We start from the raw sequence: 20,935 nt of genomic DNA on the forward strand, positions 1-20,935 counted from the left end.
TCTACGACAAAGAAGGCAAGGATATACAATGGAGAAAAGGCAGTCTCGTCAATAAGTGGTGCTGGGAAAACTGGACAGCTACATGTAAAAGAATGAAATTAGAACACTCCCTAACACCATACATAAAAATAAACTCAAAATGTATTAGATACCTAAATGTAAGACCGGGCACTATAAAACTCTTAGAGGAAAACATAGGAAGAACACTCTTTGACATAAACTAGAGCAAGATCTTTTTTGATCCACCTCCTACAGTAATGGAAATAAAAACAAAACTAAACAAATGGGACCTAATGAAACTTAAAAGCTTTTGCACAGCAAAGGAAACCATAAACAAGACGAAAAGACAACCCTCAGAATGGGAGAAAATATTTGCAAATGAAGCAAGGGACAAAGGATTAATCTCCAAAATATATAAACAGCTCATGCAGCTCAATATTAAAAGAACAAACAACCCAATCCAAAAATGGGCAGAAGACCTAAACAGACATTTCTCCAAAGAAGACATACAGATGGCCAAGAAGCACATGAAAAGCTGCTCCACATGACTAATTATTAGAGAAATGCAAATCAAACCTACAGTGAGGTATCACCTCACACCAGTTAGAATGGGCATCATCAGAAAATCTACAAACAACAAATGCTGCAGAGAGTGTGGAGAAAAGGGAACCCTCTTGTACTGCTGGTGGGAATGTAAATTGATACAGCCACTATGGAGAACAGTGTGGAGGTTCCTTAAAAAACTAAGAACAGTGTTACCATATTGACCCAGCAATCCCACTACTGGGCATATACACTGAGAAAACCATAATTCAAAAAGACACATGCCCCCTAGTGTTCATTGCAGCACTGTTTACAATAGCCAGGACATGGAAGCAACCTGTGTCCATCAACAGATAAATAGATAAAGAAAATGTGGTATATATATACAATGGAATATTACTCAGCCATAAAAAGGAACGAAATTGAGTCAGGTGTAGAGACGTGGATGGATCTAGAGACTACCATACAGAGTGAAGTAAGTCAGAAAGAGAAAAATAAATATCGTATATTAACGCATATATATGTAACCTAGAAAAATGGTACAGATGAACTGGTTTACAGGGCAGAAATTGAGACACAGAAGTAGAGAACAAACATACAGACACCAAGGGGGGAGAGCGGCGGGGGGGTGGTGGTGGGATGAATGGGAGATTGGTATTGACATGTATACACTGATGTGTATAAAATGGATGACTACTGGTAACTGACTACACTGCGGAACTGAATGAATAAGCATTTTCAGAACTCTAATGGAAAACTGATGAATTCATAAAAGTCCTAACAAAAGATCAAGATAAAAAAAATTAATTACATGGGACTGAGCGAACTGATGAGGATGATTATAATTTTTGTTACTTTCTGTTTGAATACAAAAAAAAATCCCACAAGGACTCAGAGGCAAAAAATATACAAATCAATTTTCACTGCAAAGTAAAGGAGCTGCGGGCTTCCGTGGTGGCGCAGTGGTTGAGAGTCTGCCTGCAGATGCAGGGCAAACGGGTTCGTGCCCCGGTCCGGGAAGATCCCACAGGCCGCGGAGCGGCTGGGCCCGTGAGCCATGGCCGCTGAGCCTGCGCGTCCAGAGCCTGTGCTCCGCAACGGGAGAGGCCACAGCGGTGAGAGGCCCGCGTACCACACACAAAAAAAATAAGTAAAGGAGCTGTTACAGTGGAGGATTCCTGGACTGAATATCAATATTAGGACACAGTGTGAGTGTGTTTCGTGTTTGGTAATTGCAATCATTGTTGCTTTTGTTGTGGTCATCCAGTTACAATGCTTGGTGTCAGTTTATTTGTCTCTTGTAAAAATAAAATACAGTGTGTGTGTGTGTGTGTGTGTGTGAAAAAAAATAAAATGAATGACTACTAAGAACCTGCTGTATAAAAAAATAAATAAAATAAAATTCAAAAAAAGGAAAGAAAATGTAAGGGGCCGGTGTAGAAGATGACAGCGGTCAGGAAGTTTGTGAGCTTAAAAATAAATGGAGGGCAGCCAAGGCACTAACTTCCTAATCCATATTATTAACATTATAAAAGTGGATGATAGAAAAAAAATGGAATAGGAGGGAAGGTACGAAGAAATGCATGCAAACTAAATTCCTCGTCTTTTAGCGGGAATCCACAGACAAGCGGAACGACTACAGTTCACAGTTAGTGAGTTAATAACACCATTCTAAGCACTTTTATTTGTAGAACCTCATCCAATCCTACTAGTACTGTCCCTATTTATTCGCTGGGAAATAGACACGTCGGTAACTTTCCCACGGTCGCACGCGCAGCCAGAATTCCAGTCCCGGCCCTGGTGCGACCTCCGCCCGCGAGCAGGTGGACGGTCCCGGCGGGGACGGGTCTCCCCGCGCGGCGTTCACACTCACCTTCCCGGGCTCCATCGCCGCGCGCAGGACCGGGCGGCCACGCTGCCCTCAGCAGGGCCAGGCCCCGGGAGGAGACGCCCCGGCACCCGCACCCTTGGCCGGGTCGGCGTCCCGCCTCCTAGCAACCGGCAGGCTGGACAGCCGAGCGCCAAGCGACCGTCGGCCCAGCGTGCCCCGCGGCCTCCTCCAGCGCGCCTGCGCCTCCCCGCCTCCTGGCAACTGGTAGGAGGGGCAACGGAGCACAGAGCAACCGCCGGACCGGCATGCCCCGCGCCGCGCCTGCGCCTCCCCGCCTTCTAGCAACAGACAGGCGGGGCAGCAGAGCGCCGAGCGACCGCCGGCCCGGCATGCCACGCGGCTGCCCCCAGCGCGCCTGCGCTTCCCCGCCTTCTAGCAACCGACAGGCGGGGCCGCAGAGCGCTGAGCGACCGCCATCCTGTGACTCCCGGGAGGCCCAAAGGAAGCGGGGGGAGGTGCAGAAGGAGGCTGAGCGCTGCGGGGACTCTCGTCGGGTGGGATGTGTGTTTCCGAGGGCGCGGGGTCTGCCGCCTGCTGTGAGGCCCGGCGGTGCTCGGGGCGGGGAAGAAGCCGGGCTGAGCCTGCGGGCTGCCGGCAGGACCGGAGCTGCAGCAGGGAAACAAGCAAACCCGCCTTTCGAAGCGGGAGCGGAGGGAGCTTTCCTTCCGCGGAGGCTCTCGATCCTCGAGTTACTTTGCCTGTGGTTGTCGTTTCGTAGGACATATTTTGTAGGATTGGTAGGAATCACAAAGTATCTGAAAAAGTAATTGTTGAAAGACGCAGCTTTTATACAAATCAAGAGACGAGAGGACTGAAATACTGACACATGGTCTGCATCTCACATTTATTTTACCACAACTATTTTCTTTAAAGCTTAAAATAAAAGCCAGCCTTAAACCTGCAAGGCTGGAGAGGTGTGGGTCCCACGCCCGTGTTGCACGTTATAACTGACATTTAGCCCTGATTCTGCAAACTGTTTCGCGTCTGTTTAGCCTGCAAATGTTACTTAGAAAAGATTCCACTTACCGTTTTCACACGAGAGAGAGAGAGAGAAGGCTCTCAAATCGTGTGCTAAGGAGCACATCGGTGAGCGTGTTACTAGGGGTCTGTGCTTTTGATGTCATGGTTTTTCTGTAGACACACTATTTTTCAGACGTTGTGTTTTTGCGTCACATACTATTACGGTTTATGGATCAATCTACATAAAAGCCATTTACTCAGCTCCTTGCCTTAGAGAAGTTAATAACAGATCTAATCGTCCTTTTATATTTAATTGTGCTCCGGTTTTGGAGTTTCCACTACTACCTTTTTCATTTTCACTCAGCAGGGCTTAGGAAGAACCAAACAGGAAAGGATGGTAGGAAAGGTAATTTCAGTGATAGCTATGATTTATTTAGGAACTGCTCCAAAGGAGGCACCAAACTGAAACCTTCCCCTTGGTAATTCATTTAATTCTCATAGCGTCCCTGTGAGATAGGCATGTTACTGTTTTTCAGATGAGGAGACTGAGGGCCAGAAAGATTAATTCAGTTGCCTAAATTCAGAAAGCTAGGGTGGTGGATGGTCTGACGCCAAAGTCCATTCTCTGTCAGCTGAGAAAACAGCTCATATTGGGAAAGCTTCAGACTGTTGACTGTAATGACAAAGTCATCAGCCACAGTATTAGATTAAGTCACGGACACGCACGTTGCATGAATGAGCTGGGCTTGGCCCTGGAACCCTCAGAACCCTTCTTCCCCTCCCGAGTGCAGTCAAAACTCCTGTCAAGATGTGTCTTGAGTCTCTTCCTCATTTTTTTCCACTCCAGCCCCACCAATCCATCCTCTGTTGCAGGCAGCAATCCAACAGGTGACTCACCTCACCCCCTGCTTCTGTCTCCACCTGGCTCTCACTCGGTTGCACTCTTTTGTCACCAAACAATGATTTAGGGTTCCCCAAATGCACCATATTCACAGGGCTATCTCCTCTCTCTCACCATCCCCACAATATTTGCCGAAAAAATGTCAATAGAGGAAGTTAAAACGATCTTTCTCTCCTTGGACTTCTTAAAACAATTATTTTCTAAGTAACTTATTTGCCAATCACATTTTATCTTGTGGTGTTTCTTCTATCATTTTTCTTCAATAGATGACTCACAAATTCATTTGATGACATGGGGACTGTTAGAGTGCTGGAGACATAAATAAAACACTGCCTGGACCTCTAGTTGCTCATAATCGCCAGGAGCGAGAAATATGCAAACAATTATTAAATAATGTGAAAGTGTAAGAGCTACTCATAAAATGCAGTGCATGAGGAAGTGGCAAAATGTGCCTGGAGGAAAGGAATGAGGATGGGAAGGGCCTCATTTCAGGTGGAACTTGAAGCACAAAAAACCCAGGCAGAGACATGCAGAGAACATCTTAGGGGAAAAGAAATATAGGTGCAAGTGCAGAGGGAGGGAGAGGTTTGGAGAGTTTAGGAAATGTAATAATTGTATCTGTAACAGTGCTGTCCAGTAGAAATATAATACGGGCCACAGGGGTTATCATAAATTATCTAGTAGCCACATCTTAAGAAGTGAAAGGGGCTTCCCTGGGGGCACAGTGGTTAAGAGTCCTCCTGCCAATGCAGGTGACATGGGTTCGAGCCCTGGCCTGGGAAGATCCCACGTGCAGCGGAGCAACTAAGCCTGTGCACCACAACTACTGAGCCTGCGCTCTAGAGCTCGCGAGCCACAACTACTGAACCCGCGTGCCTAGAGCCTGTGCTCCACAACAAAAGCCACCGCAATGAGAAGCCCACGCGCCACAACGAAGAGTAGCCCCCGCTCGACACTAGAGAAAGCCCGCACGCAGCAACGAAGACCCAACGCAGCCAAAAATAAAAATTAATTAATTTAAAATAATAATTAAAAAAGTGAAAAACACAGATGAAATCAAATTTAATAAAATATTTAACCAAATATATACAAAATGTTATCATTTTGTCATATAAAATATGTCTACAATATTGAGTTGTTTTATACTTTTTTAATACTGGCCTCGAAATCCGTTGTGTATTTTGTACTGACAGCACACCTCAGTTCAGACTGGCCCCGTTTCCTGGGCTCACAGCCCCACGTGGCCAGTGGCTTCCACAGTGGGCAGTGCAGGTCAGAACACAGGGTGTGTGAGTGGAGTGGGATGGCAGGAGACAAGGCTGGAATGGGGGACTGGGCCAGTTTGTCAAGGGCCCTGGAAGGCAGAGACTAGGTGGCGGCTTGGTGGCCTTTGGGCTCTGTTCAGCCTCGTGGCCTTTGTGCAGGCTGCTCCTCTGCCCGGATCCCTGCAGCTTTACCCCCTGCTCACGCCAGAGCCTCCTCTGCTTCACCTGTGTCTGATTCACTTGTCACAGTCTCCCATATCCTCTTCCGTGTAATTTAAAAATGTATGTCTGGGCTTCCCTGGTGGCGCAGTGGTTGAGAGTCTGCCTGCCGGTGCAGGGGACACGGGTTCGTGCCCCGATCCGGGAAGATCCCACATGCCGCGGAGCGGCTGGGCCCGTGAGCCATGGCCACTGAGCTTGCGCGTCCGGAGCCTGTGCTCCGCAACGGGAGAGGCCACAACAGCGAGAGGCCCGCGTACCGGGAAAAAAAAAAAAGTGTGTGTCCAACTCCTTCACTAGACTATAAACCAGTACAATTGCAGGTTGTGATAGAAACAAAAGCGCTTTTTTTTTTTTCACAGTAATAAGTAACTTTATTACAAAAGTCGCATCACGATAGTGTCACTGTAGTGTGTGGATATGAAACCTACCTGCCATGTTAACTAAGGGCTGGTGAGAAGTCACTAGCAGCGTGTTTTACAGCCTGCAGTAAAAGTGGGAATTACAGGGTACCTACTCTGTAGGGATTGTGAGGATTGAAGGAGTAATTCTGTAGAATAGTTAGCATTTTGTGTCTGGCGCAAACTGAACCATCAGTAAAAGTTGTTATTAACACTTTTATTATTGTTGTTCTTATAGGTTATCGCCTAACCTACAAGCATTTAGAGATGAAAATGGGTGGGATACCAAAATTATAGGCTTCCTTTGTAAATTCACAAATTATCCACTACCATATGAAACCATAACTGGAGCACATTTTGGAATTTCAGAGAGCCCATCAACACCCCTTTCTTCTCTTAACCCACAGAGACTGTAGTGGCAAAACCCTAAATGCCCCTCGAGTCCGTGCTCCACTCTCCTTGAGACTGTGATGAGTTCACGCCGGAGACTAGCTTACTAATCAGCTAAGTCAGAAAGGAGATTGTCCTTAGTGGGCCTAACACCAAAAGAGGTGACGCTTCAGAGAGACACTCCTGCTGTCCTGGGAGAAGAAGCAAATGGCCACATCAGGAGGGGTCATGTGGAGGGAGCCGAGGGGGACCCCTGACTGTCAGCCCCCAGAAATCAGGACCTGAGTCCTACAGCTGCAATGAACTGGGAGAGGATCTCAGGTGAGAGTCTCCAAGAAGACCACAGCTCAGCCAACGCTTGACTTGCCTTTCTAGGCCTGAGCAGAAGGGCCCAGCCAGGCCGCGCAAGTATCATCTTCATTATTGGTAAACACTGAAACAGGGCTTGTGACTCAGTACTCGGCTCCAGTTGGGGACTCTAATAGGTACCGCCTAATTCAGACTCCTCCACAAACATCAGGGCTCCCCTCACAGGCACAGAGCTGCTTCGGGGCTCCTGAAGCCTGAGCTGTACTCAGTAGATAAGTTTCATCATGGAGACAAGCCTAGACAGGATTAACTCACTGCCACAGAAGGCTTTCCACAGGTGGAGACATACAAACCAGGTTTTGAAAGATGCATAGGAGTTTTGCATAAGGACAGAGGAGAAGGATAGTTCAGACACAGAGAACAGCAGTGCAGGTGCAAAGGCACAGAGAGAGTAGACAGAGTGGTTTGGGGAGAGTGAGAAGCAGTGAGACAGTGCAGGGCACAGACCCTGGTTGGGGGAGGCATGTGAGGTGAGATGCAGGGTCAGAGCTCTGCTTGTTCTGTAACGGATCTTTTTTTAAATTATTATTATATTTAATTTAGTTGGCTGAGTTCGGTCTTAGTTGCGGCACGTGGGATCTTCGTTGCAGCGTGCAGGATCTTTAGTTGCAGCATGCAAACTCTTTAGTTGTGGCATGTGGGTTCAAGTTCCCTAACCAGGGATCGAACCTGGGCTCCCTTCTTTTGGGAGCGTGGAGTCTTAGCCACTGGACCACCAGGGAAGTCCCTGCAGAGGATCTTTAATTTCACAGCAGAAGCAAAACAAACAGTTCATAAGCAGGGAAGAGATTCAATCAAATCTGCATTTTATATTGGCCATTTGATAGAAATAGGAACTTTAAAAAATAATTTTCCAAATAATTTCAAATTTAGAGAAAATATTTGAGTACAAAAGTCTCCATCACCCAGATCATACAGCATGTGCTTCCACTCGCCTGTCCCTGACTCACACTTATCATCTATCTACACACACACTTACCCATCATCACTGGTCTTTCTCTGAGTCATCTGACAAAAAGCTTCAGATATGATTACTCATCACTCTGAAATACTCCAGGGCCTGTTTCCCCAAAGCAAGGACAGCCCCTGCTCCACAACCCTCCCAGTCCAGAAGTAAAGATTGATACAACTCTGCTGTCTAATGCACAGGCTGTCCCCCAAATATTTCTTTTCCTTTGTGGCCCAGATCCCACTCAGGAACATACACTGCATGTAGTTGTGCCTCTTCAGTTTCCTGCAATCTGGGGTAATTACAGTTCCTCAGTAAGAAAACAGGGGGCCCCCCAAAATATAAAAAATTAAAAAAATTATAAAAAAAGAAAACAGGGGCCTCTAACACTTCACCTGTCCAGTGAGCCCCCAGGCCACACCTGGATCAAGCTTTCTGGCAGAGACGCCCAGACATGCTGCTCTACTCCTCTCAGCTCGTGGAGTCAGGACGCAAAATCCCAACGTGTCCCTAGCTTGCTGGCAATATGTAGCTGGGTCACACCTGCCGGCTTTTCCCTTTGGGATTGACGAGTACCTAGTAGCAGGTATTAAAACCTCCACCTACCATCCTTAGCCTCCACTGATAACTCACTCCAGCCCTACGGTGACCGCTAAATGCCGATTTTCTGCTTCCGTCACTCCAATGATTTATTTCGCATGCATTCCTCACTTGCTCGTTCACCTACATTGGTATGGACTCGTGGGTTCCTGTTTTACTCACTGGGTTGTAATCTGCCAACATCATCCTTGATTTTGCTGCTCAAATTACCCCAGATTTAATCAGTGGGCACCCCTCCCGTCGCCTCCTATGTCCTTTGGCATCATGTGATTCTTTGAAATTTTTCTTACTTTCTGGCACAACAAAATATTTCAGGCTCATCTGCTCCAGCCCTGAAGTCAACTGTTTCTCAGAAGATCCCTGGCTCCTTTTGCTGCAGAATGGTATTTAGAAGTGAGATCTGGAAACTACATGTACGTCTACCTGTACACTTACATCAAAACACACGAGTTCATACTCCCTCCAACTCCAATCCAACACCTCAGGGCTCTTTCCACCTCCCCCTTTGCATGCTTATGAGATCTCCAACAGCAAGAAGCCTGAATTGCATTATCCTGGATAACCCATTATCCTTGCACTATCCAGTGTATGTGTCTATTTGCCAGTATAACCAGGCTGACTGGTCACCAGTACTAGGCCTAACACTGTCTCCTCCGTGCTGGGGAGCACAGGTCTCTAGGGAGCTTTTAAAGAGGGCAAGATTAAAGAGATACCAATCAATTAAGAAAATGTTGTAGTAATCTGGGCAAGCAAGCAAGGACCAAGCTTTTCCTGATTCCTCTAGTTGCACAGCAAAGAGACACACTCAGGTGGCTCAGGTAAAGAATGTGTGATTGTGTCACCAAAGAAGCATTTGAGAAAAAGGAACAGGAGTCTTGATGAGTCTGGGAAAAATGAGACTCGTTGGTAGTGCCAACTAAAAATTGTCGCTCGCCATCTGCCTCTACAAAGATGAGGTCACCAGCCACTGCAGTCGCTGGCCTTCCACACCCCCTGAAAGGAGTTCAGGGCAGAGATCAGGAATGAGGCCCTTTGTGCTCTGCAAAAACTGGCAGAACAGGTCTTCAGATAGTTAGATATTTTCGGGAGACCATGTTATGAGCCCAATTTCTTGCATGTTCTCATAGCTAGAAAAGCACTAAAATCATTTACAGAGACATCTGCTCCTCGTGACGAGCAGCAACATTCTGCCAAAATGTGTGCTCGACTGCGTGTACCTCCTTCACCAAAATCACACATATGCTGAACAACCCTCCGTCCCCACCCTGGCCTGCTGTTTGGAGCAGTTCCTCAGAACAATCTGAGAGGCTGTCTCCTGGGCTATGGTCCTCATTTTGCCCCAAATAAAACTTAACTCACAACTCTCACTTTGTGCATTTTTTTCAGTCGACAGTAACATGAAAGGAAGGGAGGCAGACTGTGCCCCTCCCCTCTGCACTGAAGCCCACGTAGAGGTGCTGGGGAAGGAGCTAGGACAGGGAGGGGGAAGAGGTGGACGAAGGGTTGATAAAGCCCAGTGCTAGGCAGGAGGGGATCTAAAACAAAGCAGAACGGATTGAACTTAAACTGAAGGCAGCACGTTTCTCTGAAACTAGAAAGGAGGAGCGCAGAGGCTGAACCTTTACAGTTCTGCACTGGAACACTCACAGTGATGCTCCTCTTTCCTCTGAGAAAGCAGTGCCTTTCACTGGAGAATTGTCTGCAGAGAAGGTAAGGAAAGAGGTAATATGAAGAGGTCACAGGAGATTGAGGTAGAGAGTAAAATGTTAGCAAAAACCTAAGAACTAGGCCGGGCCTGCCATTAGACTCAGCAAAGAATGAGATGGGTTCTGCCTTGCTGGGAAGTGGCCAGAAGTTCAGTGGGGTCACAAAGGCAGCAGAGGCTGGAGGCTGATTGGTGCACAGCATGGGCCTGTCTCTTCAGTGTATTTTACATCCCTAGACCGCCCAGGTCAAACGCTTTATCACAGACATGCAGGATTCCTTGTGTGGCTCATGTTCACCCAACTCTTTATCTATAGGATGTGATTCTACAGCTTTTTAGAGGAAAGACTGCAAGACAGAAAGGGTCATGCTCCTTCCTGTGTTAACAAGGCAGCTACTTGTTTTGAGGTTGTAACTTGGTCTTGAGTGAAAGGTGGCATTAGAGCTTTAAGCTGTTGCGTAGGAAAAGGGGTAAGACTCACCATTTTACATATTTGCAACTCACATCATGTAATTTGGGGGAAGGAAAACTATTCCTTTCCTTGCTTGTGGTTTAGTGCCCTTGCCCAAAGCTGAGTGTTCTACCCCCTGGGGCAATGTTTATGAGATTATATGTTTATATATATATATCTCCATAGCCACACACACATATATGCATACATAGTTACATACAGACTCACAGATGAGGTGAGGGGAGGTATCCTTTATTCATTCAGTACCTGCTGTGCCAGGCACTGTGCTAGCGTGAAGATATGATGATACACATAATACAGTTCTTGCCCTCATAGACTTCAAGCCTAGCTGAATGATTAATGAGACTCTGGCAAAGTTACCAATGCACGCAGATGCTTGCCTTCCCACTGCCCCCAAAGTTCATGGGAGCAGCAAGTCTTCACTCACTAACAGGGCTGTGACTGCAGTTCTCTTCAGCTGGTGATCCTCTTCATCTTTCAGCCTTTCACTCTCCTGTCTGCACGGCAAGATGGTCTGTGGGATATCACTGTTTTGTCCCGAAAATGGCAGTCTTTGCCCCTGCAACTACTGCACAGTTATCGTTATTCCAGAATCCCTACAATATGGCAGGGAAGGGCCCATGTGACACGAACACATCCACCAAGAACTTAAAAACATGTAAGCTGCTACATTTCTCTCCAGTAGTCCCTGCCCCTCCTAAAGATGATCACGCAAGGCTCCCAGTAACATAAAGATTTGAAGAGCAAGAGAGGGGAAAAAACTAGCCCTATTGTTACAAACTGAATTAAAATATCCTTGGAACTCACTTAATATGCTTAAAAAACTTTCCTAGGCTGTCCTCTGCAACTGTTTGGCTTTAAGGAGACTACAAAATAAATATAATTACCCTGATTGAGTTCTGTGGAAAGCAAATCGATCAAGAGCTGTCTGTGCTTCTAGAAGCGATTCAGAAATCGCGGGCAGGATGTCAGCGCCCGCAGCAGAAGCTCTCCGGCACGGACAGCATCCTGCTTAGTGAGCGGGCGCTGGGTCCCCGCTGTCCCGCCGGGCGAGGACAGTTCCTGTCCCACGCGCACACAGGGGCCTATCCCGCACGCTCCTCACGCCTCCGGGACCGCTGAGAGAGTTCCATCAGTAAAACGTCTGCACGCTGGGGGCTCTCACCACAGCCGGGGACCCACAGAACCACTCGGATTTTCTAACAGCTTGGAAGTGCCTTTAACAGTAACACCTTAAAACTTGGCAAGTGTAGCGCAAACTCAGGAGCGTGTACTTCTCCTTCCACAGCAGCCCTGCACGAACCGCGACCCAGGTGACGCGGCGAGCTGAACCCTCACCGCCCGCGGGTCCAGCCCCAGGAGTCAACCCTCACCAGCCACAGAACCCACCCCTTCCAGACTCACACCCTGCGGCCAGTGAGTTCCGCTCCTTGACGTCCACGCACGCCCCGCCCACATTCACCTTATGGGCGCCCCGCCCCGCGTGTGGACGCCCACGCAGGACCCGCCCCGCCCTCGCCTCATCGGCGCTCCGCCCGCCCGCGCGATGACGCCACAAGGCCCCGCCCCACCCGCCTCAGGGGCTCTCAGCCAGGCCTGTGGGGTGACACCCACGCCGGCCTCGCCCACCCTGTGGCAGTGGCGCCCCGCCCGCCCGCGCGATGACGCCACACACCAGTCCCGCGCACCAGCCTTCGCGGGGCTCCCGGGTCTTGTGGGATGACGTCCCACGCTGGCCACGTCCACCCAACGTTAGGCCGCGCCCAGGCCCGGGGCCACGCCCGACCGCCGCAGTAGAAGCCCCCGACCCCTCGCCGCCGCCGCACCGCCCGGCGTGCTGACGTCGCACGGCGCCGCGGGCTGAAGCGCGGGCGGGCGGGCAGGGCGGCTGCGCTGTCCCCTCAGAGGGGCGCTGGCGGGCGGGCTGAGGCGCGTCGGCCCGGAGCCAACCGGAGCGCTGCGCGGCGGGGCGATGAGCGGCGCCCGGGCCCCGGGCCCCGAGGCCGGCGCCGCCGGGGCCGAACCCCCCGGCGCGGCGCTGAGCGTGGACGTGGCGGGGCTGCTGGTGCAGCTGGCGCGCAGCTTCGCGCTGCTGCTGCCGGTGTACGCGCTGGGCTACCTGGGCCTGAGCTTCAGCTGGGTGCTGCTGGCGCTCGGGCTGCTCGTGTGGTGCCGCAGGAGCCGCGGCCTCAAGGCCACCCGTCTGTGCCGCGCGCTGGCGCTGCTGGAGGACGAGGAGCGCGCCGTGCGCCTGGGGGTGCGCGCCTGCGACCTGCCGGCCTGGGTGAGTGGGCGCCGCGGACCGCGACACGCCCCCGGCCCTTACCTTCCTGTCCGCCACGGCCCCGCAGGGTCAGGCGTCCCCGCCCGCCCCAAGTCCTCCCGGGTCTGGGGTCCGCTCACGCCCCAGCCCACCCGCCCACGTTGGGGCGTCCTGACCAGGGGCGGCACGTACGCCTGGGTGGGCGCCGGCGTCGGGCCTGGGCCTGTGTACCTTGCGGGGCCTCGCCGCTGTCGCCGGGCCCGGCCTCCCGACCGCTCTCGGCCCGCGAACCCCTTTGGGTTGGCGCCTTCCCTCCGCCGCGCGGGGCCCGAGCAGGGCCGCACAGGTGAGGCGCTGTCTGCGCTGTCTTGCCTTGGCCACGTCGTCACGCCTCGCTGTGCGGTGCCGTGACTCCCGCCTGCGGAATGTGAGCTCGCGGCCGCCGGGTGCCCTGCGCGGGCCTGGACGCCACTCCCTGCCCCCTGCGGAAACGGCGGCCAGCGGTGTGGGGAGAAGGGCGGTTTCCTCCTTGCCTGCGAAGTCTCAGCCGTTCTTGGTGGTTTCTGGCACAGTTGAGGAGCAATGGGGGTCCCCCAGAAGATTTGCTGGTACGATGATTGGAGGTGTGTTGCGGTTCTTTGGAAGTAACGTTATAAGCTGAGTAACTTTTATGTAGGGTGAACTCGAATCCCAGGTGAATTAGGGGGTGGGTGGGGCAGGCGTGGTATTGATCGTTTGTGCCCCAAGCGGTTCTCTGCATATTTTAGTTAGGCAGCGTGGAAACTAACGGAGTTGGTTCCCTCGTTCTTTCTTAACCGTGAGTAGGTGCCAGAATTTCAGACGGTAGGAAACAGTGCTTGTTTAAGATAAATGATGCTGCTGTTAGGCTTGATGTAAACTTCCGGGAAGATGGCCAGCCAGTGAGTTTCAAAAGGGTCGTTTTCTCTTAGAGGAGAAAAGGGCTTGCAGTACGATCCCTGTTTCCAATCAGAAGACGCTTGTGAAGCAAGGCATGGAGTGCATGACACAAGGCAAATAGGTTGCAAAGCAGGAGTGCCCACGGCCAGGAGGAACTCAATGGCTACTGCCTTGTGGTGACAAGTTGCAATTGCAGTAAGAACCTCACAGTCAGGGACTTCGGAAATTTAAAATTCCGTCAGTACGCGGTGGACGTGTGGCACAGGGCTACTTGGAGCAATCACAGTAACCAGCGTGGTGTAGCTTTTTGCCAGAAGCAGGAAAGAGGAGGGTGGTGTAGAAAACGGGAACTCAGTAACAGAGGTGCGAAAAGCCAAGAGCAGAGGTGCACTTTGGAAACGCAGAAGGACTTTCAAGTGGTGTCTGGTATCTTGTGTCACACCGAATTAAGTGATTCCAGAAAGTAGCTAAAAACAGAGTAGGGGCATTACCAAAACAGCAGACATAATCAGGGCAGAGATTCACAGAAACTGGGGGTGCTGACATTCATAGATGCTCGGTTATGGAGCAGTTGGCTAACATCAAATTTGCTTGTAAAAGCTGTGAAATGCAGCCTATTTTCACATAATGAATTAACAAGTATCGTTGTTACCATATTGAAGGACAGGGCAAATTATTACTATTTTTAGCAGAAGAAAAGGGTGATTAGCCAAAGCTTCCTTCCTTGGGTTTCTCCTCGGTGTGACTTAAACTCATGAACTGTGGTGTTCATGCTGTACAGTAAAGAATTTATGTTTTTTCCAAAATTTTTTACTTGTTCATTCCAAATTTGTGTTTGTGCTCACGTCACACACAGATGTATACTTAAACATGCCTGTATTACTTAGAAAACTACTGTGAGGATTCACATGAAACTTGACGGTGATCATATCCAAGAAAAGCACTAGGAATCTGGGGTTTGAGGCAGATTTTTTAATACTTTTTTAAATTGTAATACCCATGTGTTGTTTTCACGACAAAACCAGTGAATTACACTGTCTAGATGTGGACCTGCTGTTCTGCTGTAGCCAGGGAGTCCGTGCATAAGAAGAGCTAAGTTTTCTGTATCAGTAGTTCTTTGATTTTTACGGTACATACTTAGGTTCTTGGGGTTCAGAACTTTGGGCTGATGTTTTGCTTTGAACAACATATGTTTGTATGGATTTCATAGTGTGTCATTGACAGCTGTGATTCACAGCAGGGTAGAAGCAGAGCAAAACTAATGTGGGGCTCACTTCCTAACCTCCCTTTTGTATATGTTCACTGACAATTTTTCTTCTGCTTATTTAGTAAAGTAAAAATTTATACTGGCTGTAAAATGAGATGATTAACAAATATGAATACTTGGAGAAAAAATACATATACTGTTTCAAATTAAGGCTATTAGCATATGAAAAATGGCTCTCAACGTGATAATTCTGTAAGACCTTGATCCTACAGCTTTAATGTGTACCACATTACTATTCATTCTTTACTTTTTTTTTTCCCCCCCATTAACAGGGAAAAGGCCTGCAGGTTGGAGTTGATAGATTGGGGACTGGCCTTTTCGTTGTATCGGTGGTCTCCCCTTGTTAATTGGGCCCTTGTAAAATTAGACTGTGGTTGAAGAATATTGTTGAAGAGCTTTTATAGACGTGAGTAGGGGTGATTGTCCACTGCTAGTTTTGTTTATTTGAAAAATTAGAACTTGGTGTGAAGTTTGTCCTTTTCCTGCTTTCACTACTGCCAATAAATGCTGATTCCATGGCTGCAAATAAGTAGAGACCCAAACCTGTCATAAATGACAACTGGTCTTTTATTCCTCTAATACTTTGATGATTGAGATTTAAAGTATAGTGAACTTCTGTGTTCTGTTTTTGTTATTATGCACCAGCTTTTCTTTAGGGAGAGCTTTCTTCCCATGGTTCTTCTGGTAAGTTCAGGAGAATTTAACTCTAGCCAAAATTTAATATGTATAGGCTAAGAACCAAATGGACAAAAGAAAAGAATGCACTTTGGTCTCATGTAAAGGAAGGGCAAGTACTTTTATTCTCAGTGTTAATCATTGACTTATAGTTTAAAAAATTTTTGTGAACACTTGTAACAGACTTGTAGCTAAATCGGGATCCACAGTTTAGCTATTTTGAACTGTGGTTGCAACTTTAGCATCTAGATCCTAGAGCAGTTATGTGCTTTGAGAAGATGTTAGAACCTCCTCAGAGCTGTGAAGGGGATATGGATAATCTTTGGGTTTCTTGTTTATGTGCACACTACTGCTGTTTTTCAAGGAGAAAAAGGACAGTCACCCTCAACATCTCTTATGCTGTCTAAATGCTTCATGAAGTTAGAGCAGAAGGCCCCATCGTTGCTGGACACAAAGCAGTAACTATTTGTTCTTTAGTTTAAGCTAAAAACTGGATTTAAATTTAGGATATTTGCATCCATCAGGTTGTGTGCTCTGGTTTTTCTGCATCAGATGAATATTAGCCTCACTTTACATTCAAGATGGGAGCTAGGACTGAACTATATATAATTTAAGTAGATACAGGAATTGAAAATATATGTAGTATATTTATGTTAAATTATATTAAGTTAATACATGTTGTGTTAAATTATATTAAATATGTTTATAAAATATAGACCTCGATCCTGTGAAGAACCGATGATGAACAGCTGACTCATGAGTTATTGTTCTCCTTAGGCCTGGTGGACCTCTTTCCTATTTTCTCTGTGGGTTTTCATGATTTCTACATTGGTTGCAACATTTAACCTTGAATGATATCACAGACATTGTGAATAGATTAAAAACCATTGAATTGTACACTTTAAATGAGTGAATTGTATGGTATTTGAATTATATCTCAGTGCTGTTAAAAAAAATTATAAGCATTGAATTTCTCTTAAAAATAAAGAAGTGAAACAGGTGAACAGTTATAGTACAAAGTAAGCCATACAAACCTCCTTGCTTATGGAATTCCAGCTAAAACTGATATAATTTTTAAAAATTATTGTTCCAATATAAATTTGGAGACATTTACATTGTAAAGAATATTTAATGAAAGTGGAGGGCTTGTGAATGAAAACAGTTAACTAAGTAAGTGTTTTTACGTTAAACCTAATGTTACTTTACGCATTGATACTACATTAGCTAAACAAACAGAAATTGTGCTTCAGAGATATACATAGCCTAAATGTGTGTTTTTTGTGTGAGTTATTCTAAACTCTTACTTTAATTCAAGTACTGATATGTAATTACGATGTGCGTTTGGGAAGTTTAACCTATAAATTGGTTTGTTTTCTACAAATGTATCCTATCATAGCATTATTTTATTTATTTATTTATTCATTTTTGCGGTACGTGGGCCTCTCACTGTTGTGGCCTCTCCCGTTGCGGAGCACAGGCTCCGGACGCGCAGGCTCAGCGGCCATGGCTCACGGGCCCAGCCGCTCCGCGGCATGTGGGATCTTCCCGGACCGGGGCACGAACCCGTGTCCCCTGCATCGGCAGGTGGACTCTCAACCACTGCGCCACCAGGGAAGCCCTTTATTTATTTTTTTTAAAGGCCCAGTTTTAAAAAAAAATTTAAATTTTTATTTACTTATTTATTTAATTGACTGCACCGCTTGGCATGCAGGATCTTGGTTCCCTGACCAGGGATCGAACCTGTGTTCCCTGCAGTGGAAGCTTGGAGTCCTAACCACTGGACTGCCAGGGAATTCCCCATACATTTTAGAATGTACTATTTGTAGTCTCTTGCATTTTGTTATGTTTTGTTAAATCATTACCTTTTTTGGTGTCCATGACAATGCTGCCTCAGATGAATTTTCCTTCCCCATTTAAAGATCTGAGGACCCACTATCTACAGAAGTGTTAGAGATCACCTTGCCTTCATGTGTGTACTTCCCGGTAGATACGAGGTGGGGTGTGATGGCCGAAGAGTGCCCTGGTGGGTCAGAAGGTGGTCAGTGGTGGGGGCGTGCATATAGACACACTAAAGGACATTGAAGAATAAGTGGGAACAGCAAGATAAAAAAGTGCAGGATTGGGAAATCAGGCATCTCAGGGGATGAAAGCATCAGAGCCCAGTAGGACAGCAACATGGGTACCTGGGCCCTGCCGTCGGGAGGGAGCTGTAGGGAAGGTGAGGAACTGTCAGCTGGGCCCAGGGGTGAGGAGTAGAGCTGCTCAGACGGGGGCCTGGCCACCTCTCAGGGCAACACTCGCATTTCTCAGGGAGACGTGGCATGTTTGGACATGGGAGGAGGGGGACATCGTGATGTACTCAGAACCAATTTGTGAAGTCAGAAGGTGGAAGCTCCTGTGCAGTGCCGATTACTGCTGGATTGCCCTGCTCTACACCCCTGAGGTCGCTGGAGACGCCTGTCCACCTCCCCCAGATAGACTTTTATTTTACTCTGAAGGGTCTTACTGTGCCATAAACACTGCGTCATCCCCTGCTCTTTTGAAACTGGGTGGGCATAGTTCTTACATAAACAGTGTCAGTAGTTGTGTTGCATGGAACCATTTTTCCATTTAACATGTTTTATTCACAAGTTTTCTCATGGTCTTTTGCCCTCTCAGTGTTTTTTCTTTCTTAATTTTTTTTCCCCTTAAGTGTTAAAAAAAAGTCCTGTAAGTTTTTTAAAGAAAACCATCTATTTTGGTGAATTTTTCCTAGAGTAGATCACATTTTAAGGAACAAGCCCAGCTTAAGTGCAGGGATCAAAAATGAGCTTTCATTGATTCATGTATTCACTCAGCCAGTATTTATTGGACCTTTCCTGTGTTCCAGGTACTGTACTAGGTGATGAGTTAGACAAGGCCTCAAATTCAAAAATTTACTAGCTGGTGATTACACAAATCTAGGGATAATCCTAGTTTTAGTCATAGTACGCACTGGTAGTTTTTTTCTTTTTTTTAAATAAAAATAATACATATTCATTTTTGTTAAATCCAAAAATATATAAAAACATTATTCATAATTCCAAACCACCCATCATAGTAGTTGGTAAAAACTATAACAACTTTGAATGGAATTGTTAGTGTGTATTCATCTATTTGTACTGATAAACCATACTAAAAATCATTTGTTCAGAAAAATATGGTTTAGCGTTTAAAAGTTTTCTGGACTCTTAACTACATGTGGAAAAAGAAAGGCAGACCTTAATTAGGTCTTTCACTTGGTGAAATGGTATGTTCATTTTTTAAAAAGACTATGCCTTTTAGAGCATTTTATACATTTATTGAAGTAATAGCTCAACTCTTTAAATCAGTGTATTGTAAAAGATTTTACTGATGAGGATTAAAACTTTTTTCTAGGGTTTGTAGATCTAGCTGTGCGTATAAGTTCAGTTTTATGCTATCCTGTCTTTCCTATTTTGTGAAAGGCAGTCTTATGATTACTCATAGTGGACGCCTCTGAGACCTGTAGTTCAATATCTGGTGTCTTTTTTTTTTTAAATTAATTAATTAATTTATTTTTGGCTGCATTGGGACTTTGTTGCTGTGCACAGGCTTCTCATTGTGGTGTCTTCTCTTGTTGCGGGGCACGGGCTCTAGGCGCCCGGGCTTCAGTAGTTGTGGCACGTGGGCTCAGTAGTTGTGCCTTGTGGGCTCTAGAGCTCAGGCTCAGTAGTTGTGGCGCACGGGCTTAGTAGCTCCGCGGCATGTGGGATCTTCCCAGGCCAGGGCTCGCACCCGTGTCCCTTGCATTGGCAGGCAGATTTTTTTTTTTCAAGATTTTCAGTTTTATTTTTTTTCTCAAAAGCCTAGTCATATTTTTTTAAGACATTTAATCTGCGAATAGAAAACCCTGAATCTTAAAAAAGCTAAGGGTTTGGGGTTTTTTCTTTTTTAATCTTTTTAACATCTTTATTGGAGTATAATTGCTTAACAATGGTGTGTTATGTTCTGCTTTACAACAAAATGAATCAGTTATATATATACATATGTTCCCATATCTCTTCCCTCTTGCATCTCCCTCCCTCCCACCCTCCCTATCCCACCGCTCCAGGCGGTCACAAAGCACCAAGCTGATCTCCCTGTGCTATGCGGCTGTTCCCACTAGCTATCTACCTTACGTTTGGTAGTGTATATATGTCCATGCCTCTATCTCGCTTTGTCACAGCTTACCCTTCCCCCTCCCCATATCCTCAAGTCCATTCTCTAGTAGGTCTGTGTCTTTATTCCTGTCTTACCCCTAGGTTCTTCATGATATATTTTTTTCTTAAATTCCATATATATGTGTTAGCATATGGTATTTGTCTCTCTCTTTCTGACTTACTTCACTCTGTATGACAGACTCTAGGCCTATCCACCTCATTACAAATAGCTCAATTTCGTTTCTTTTCATGGCTGAGTAGTATTCCATTGTATATATGTGCCACATCTTCTTTATCCATTCATCCGGTGATGGACACTTAGGTTGTTTCCATCTCTGGGCTATTGTAAATAGAGCTGCAGTGAACATTTTGGTACATGACTCCTTTTGAATTATGGTTTTCTCAGGGTATATGCCCAGTAGTGGGATTGCTGGGTCCTATGGTAGTTCTATTTTTAGTTTTTTAAGGAACCTCCATACTGTTCTCCATAGTGGCTGTATCAATTTACATTCCCACCAACAGTGCAAGAGGGTTCCCTTTTCTCCACACCCTCTCCAGCATTTATTGTTTGTAGATTTTTTGATGATGGCCATTCTGACTGGTGTGAGATGATATCTCATTGTAGTTTTGATTTGCATTTCTCTAATGATTAGTGATGTTGAGCATTCTTTCATGTGTTTGTTGGCAGTCTGTATATCTTCTTTGGAGAAATGTCTATTTAGATCTTCTGCCCATTTTTGGATTGGGTTGTTTTTTTTTGTTATTAAGCTGCATGAGTTGCTTATAAATTTTGGAGATTAATCCTATGTCAGTTGCTTCATTTGCAAATATTTTCTCCCATTCTGAGGGTTGTCTTTTGGTCTTGTTTATGGTTTCCTTTGCTGTGCAAAAGCTTTGAAGTTTCATTAGGTCCCATTTGTTTATTTTTGTTTTTATTTCCATTTCTCTAGGAGGTGGGTCAAAAAGGAT

At 46.6% G+C, this 20,935-nt stretch overlaps 1 protein-coding gene and 1 long non-coding RNA gene across 7 annotated transcripts in view; one reads left to right on the forward strand and one right to left on the reverse strand.

The window, feature by feature from the left end:
- Window positions 1–10,880: 10,880 nt before the first annotated feature.
- Window positions 10,881–13,414, reverse strand: LOC113617871 (uncharacterized). The gene is made up of 2 exons (XR_003431795.1): window positions 13,160–13,414; window positions 10,881–11,783 (listed from the first exon to the last, which is right to left on the reverse strand). It is a non-coding gene; the product is annotated as an uncharacterized LOC113617871 (long non-coding RNA).
- Window positions 12,324–20,935, forward strand: part of ESYT2 (extended synaptotagmin 2) — a 77,466-nt gene continuing 68,854 nt past the window's right edge. Inside the window, exon 1 of one of the 6 annotated variants that reach the window (XM_027101351.1) lies at window positions 12,324–12,949. In XM_027101351.1, coding sequence (XP_026957152.1) covers window positions 12,638–12,949 — 312 coding nt within the window. In that variant the 5' untranslated portion in view covers window positions 12,324–12,637. Of the gene's footprint in view, window positions 12,950–13,461; window positions 13,552–20,935 lie in introns of those variants that run through there. The other 5 variants (XM_027101347.1, XM_027101349.1, XM_027101350.1 and 2 more) reach the window with 5 other exon arrangements.

The sequence above is a fragment of the Aethalodelphis obliquidens genome, unplaced genomic scaffold (assembly GCF_003676395.1).
Source record: "Aethalodelphis obliquidens isolate GAN/ISIS:26980383/991018 unplaced genomic scaffold, ASM367639v1 scaffold5, whole genome shotgun sequence".
In the NCBI taxonomy this organism is placed as follows: Eukaryota; Metazoa; Chordata; class Mammalia; order Artiodactyla; family Delphinidae; genus Aethalodelphis; species Aethalodelphis obliquidens.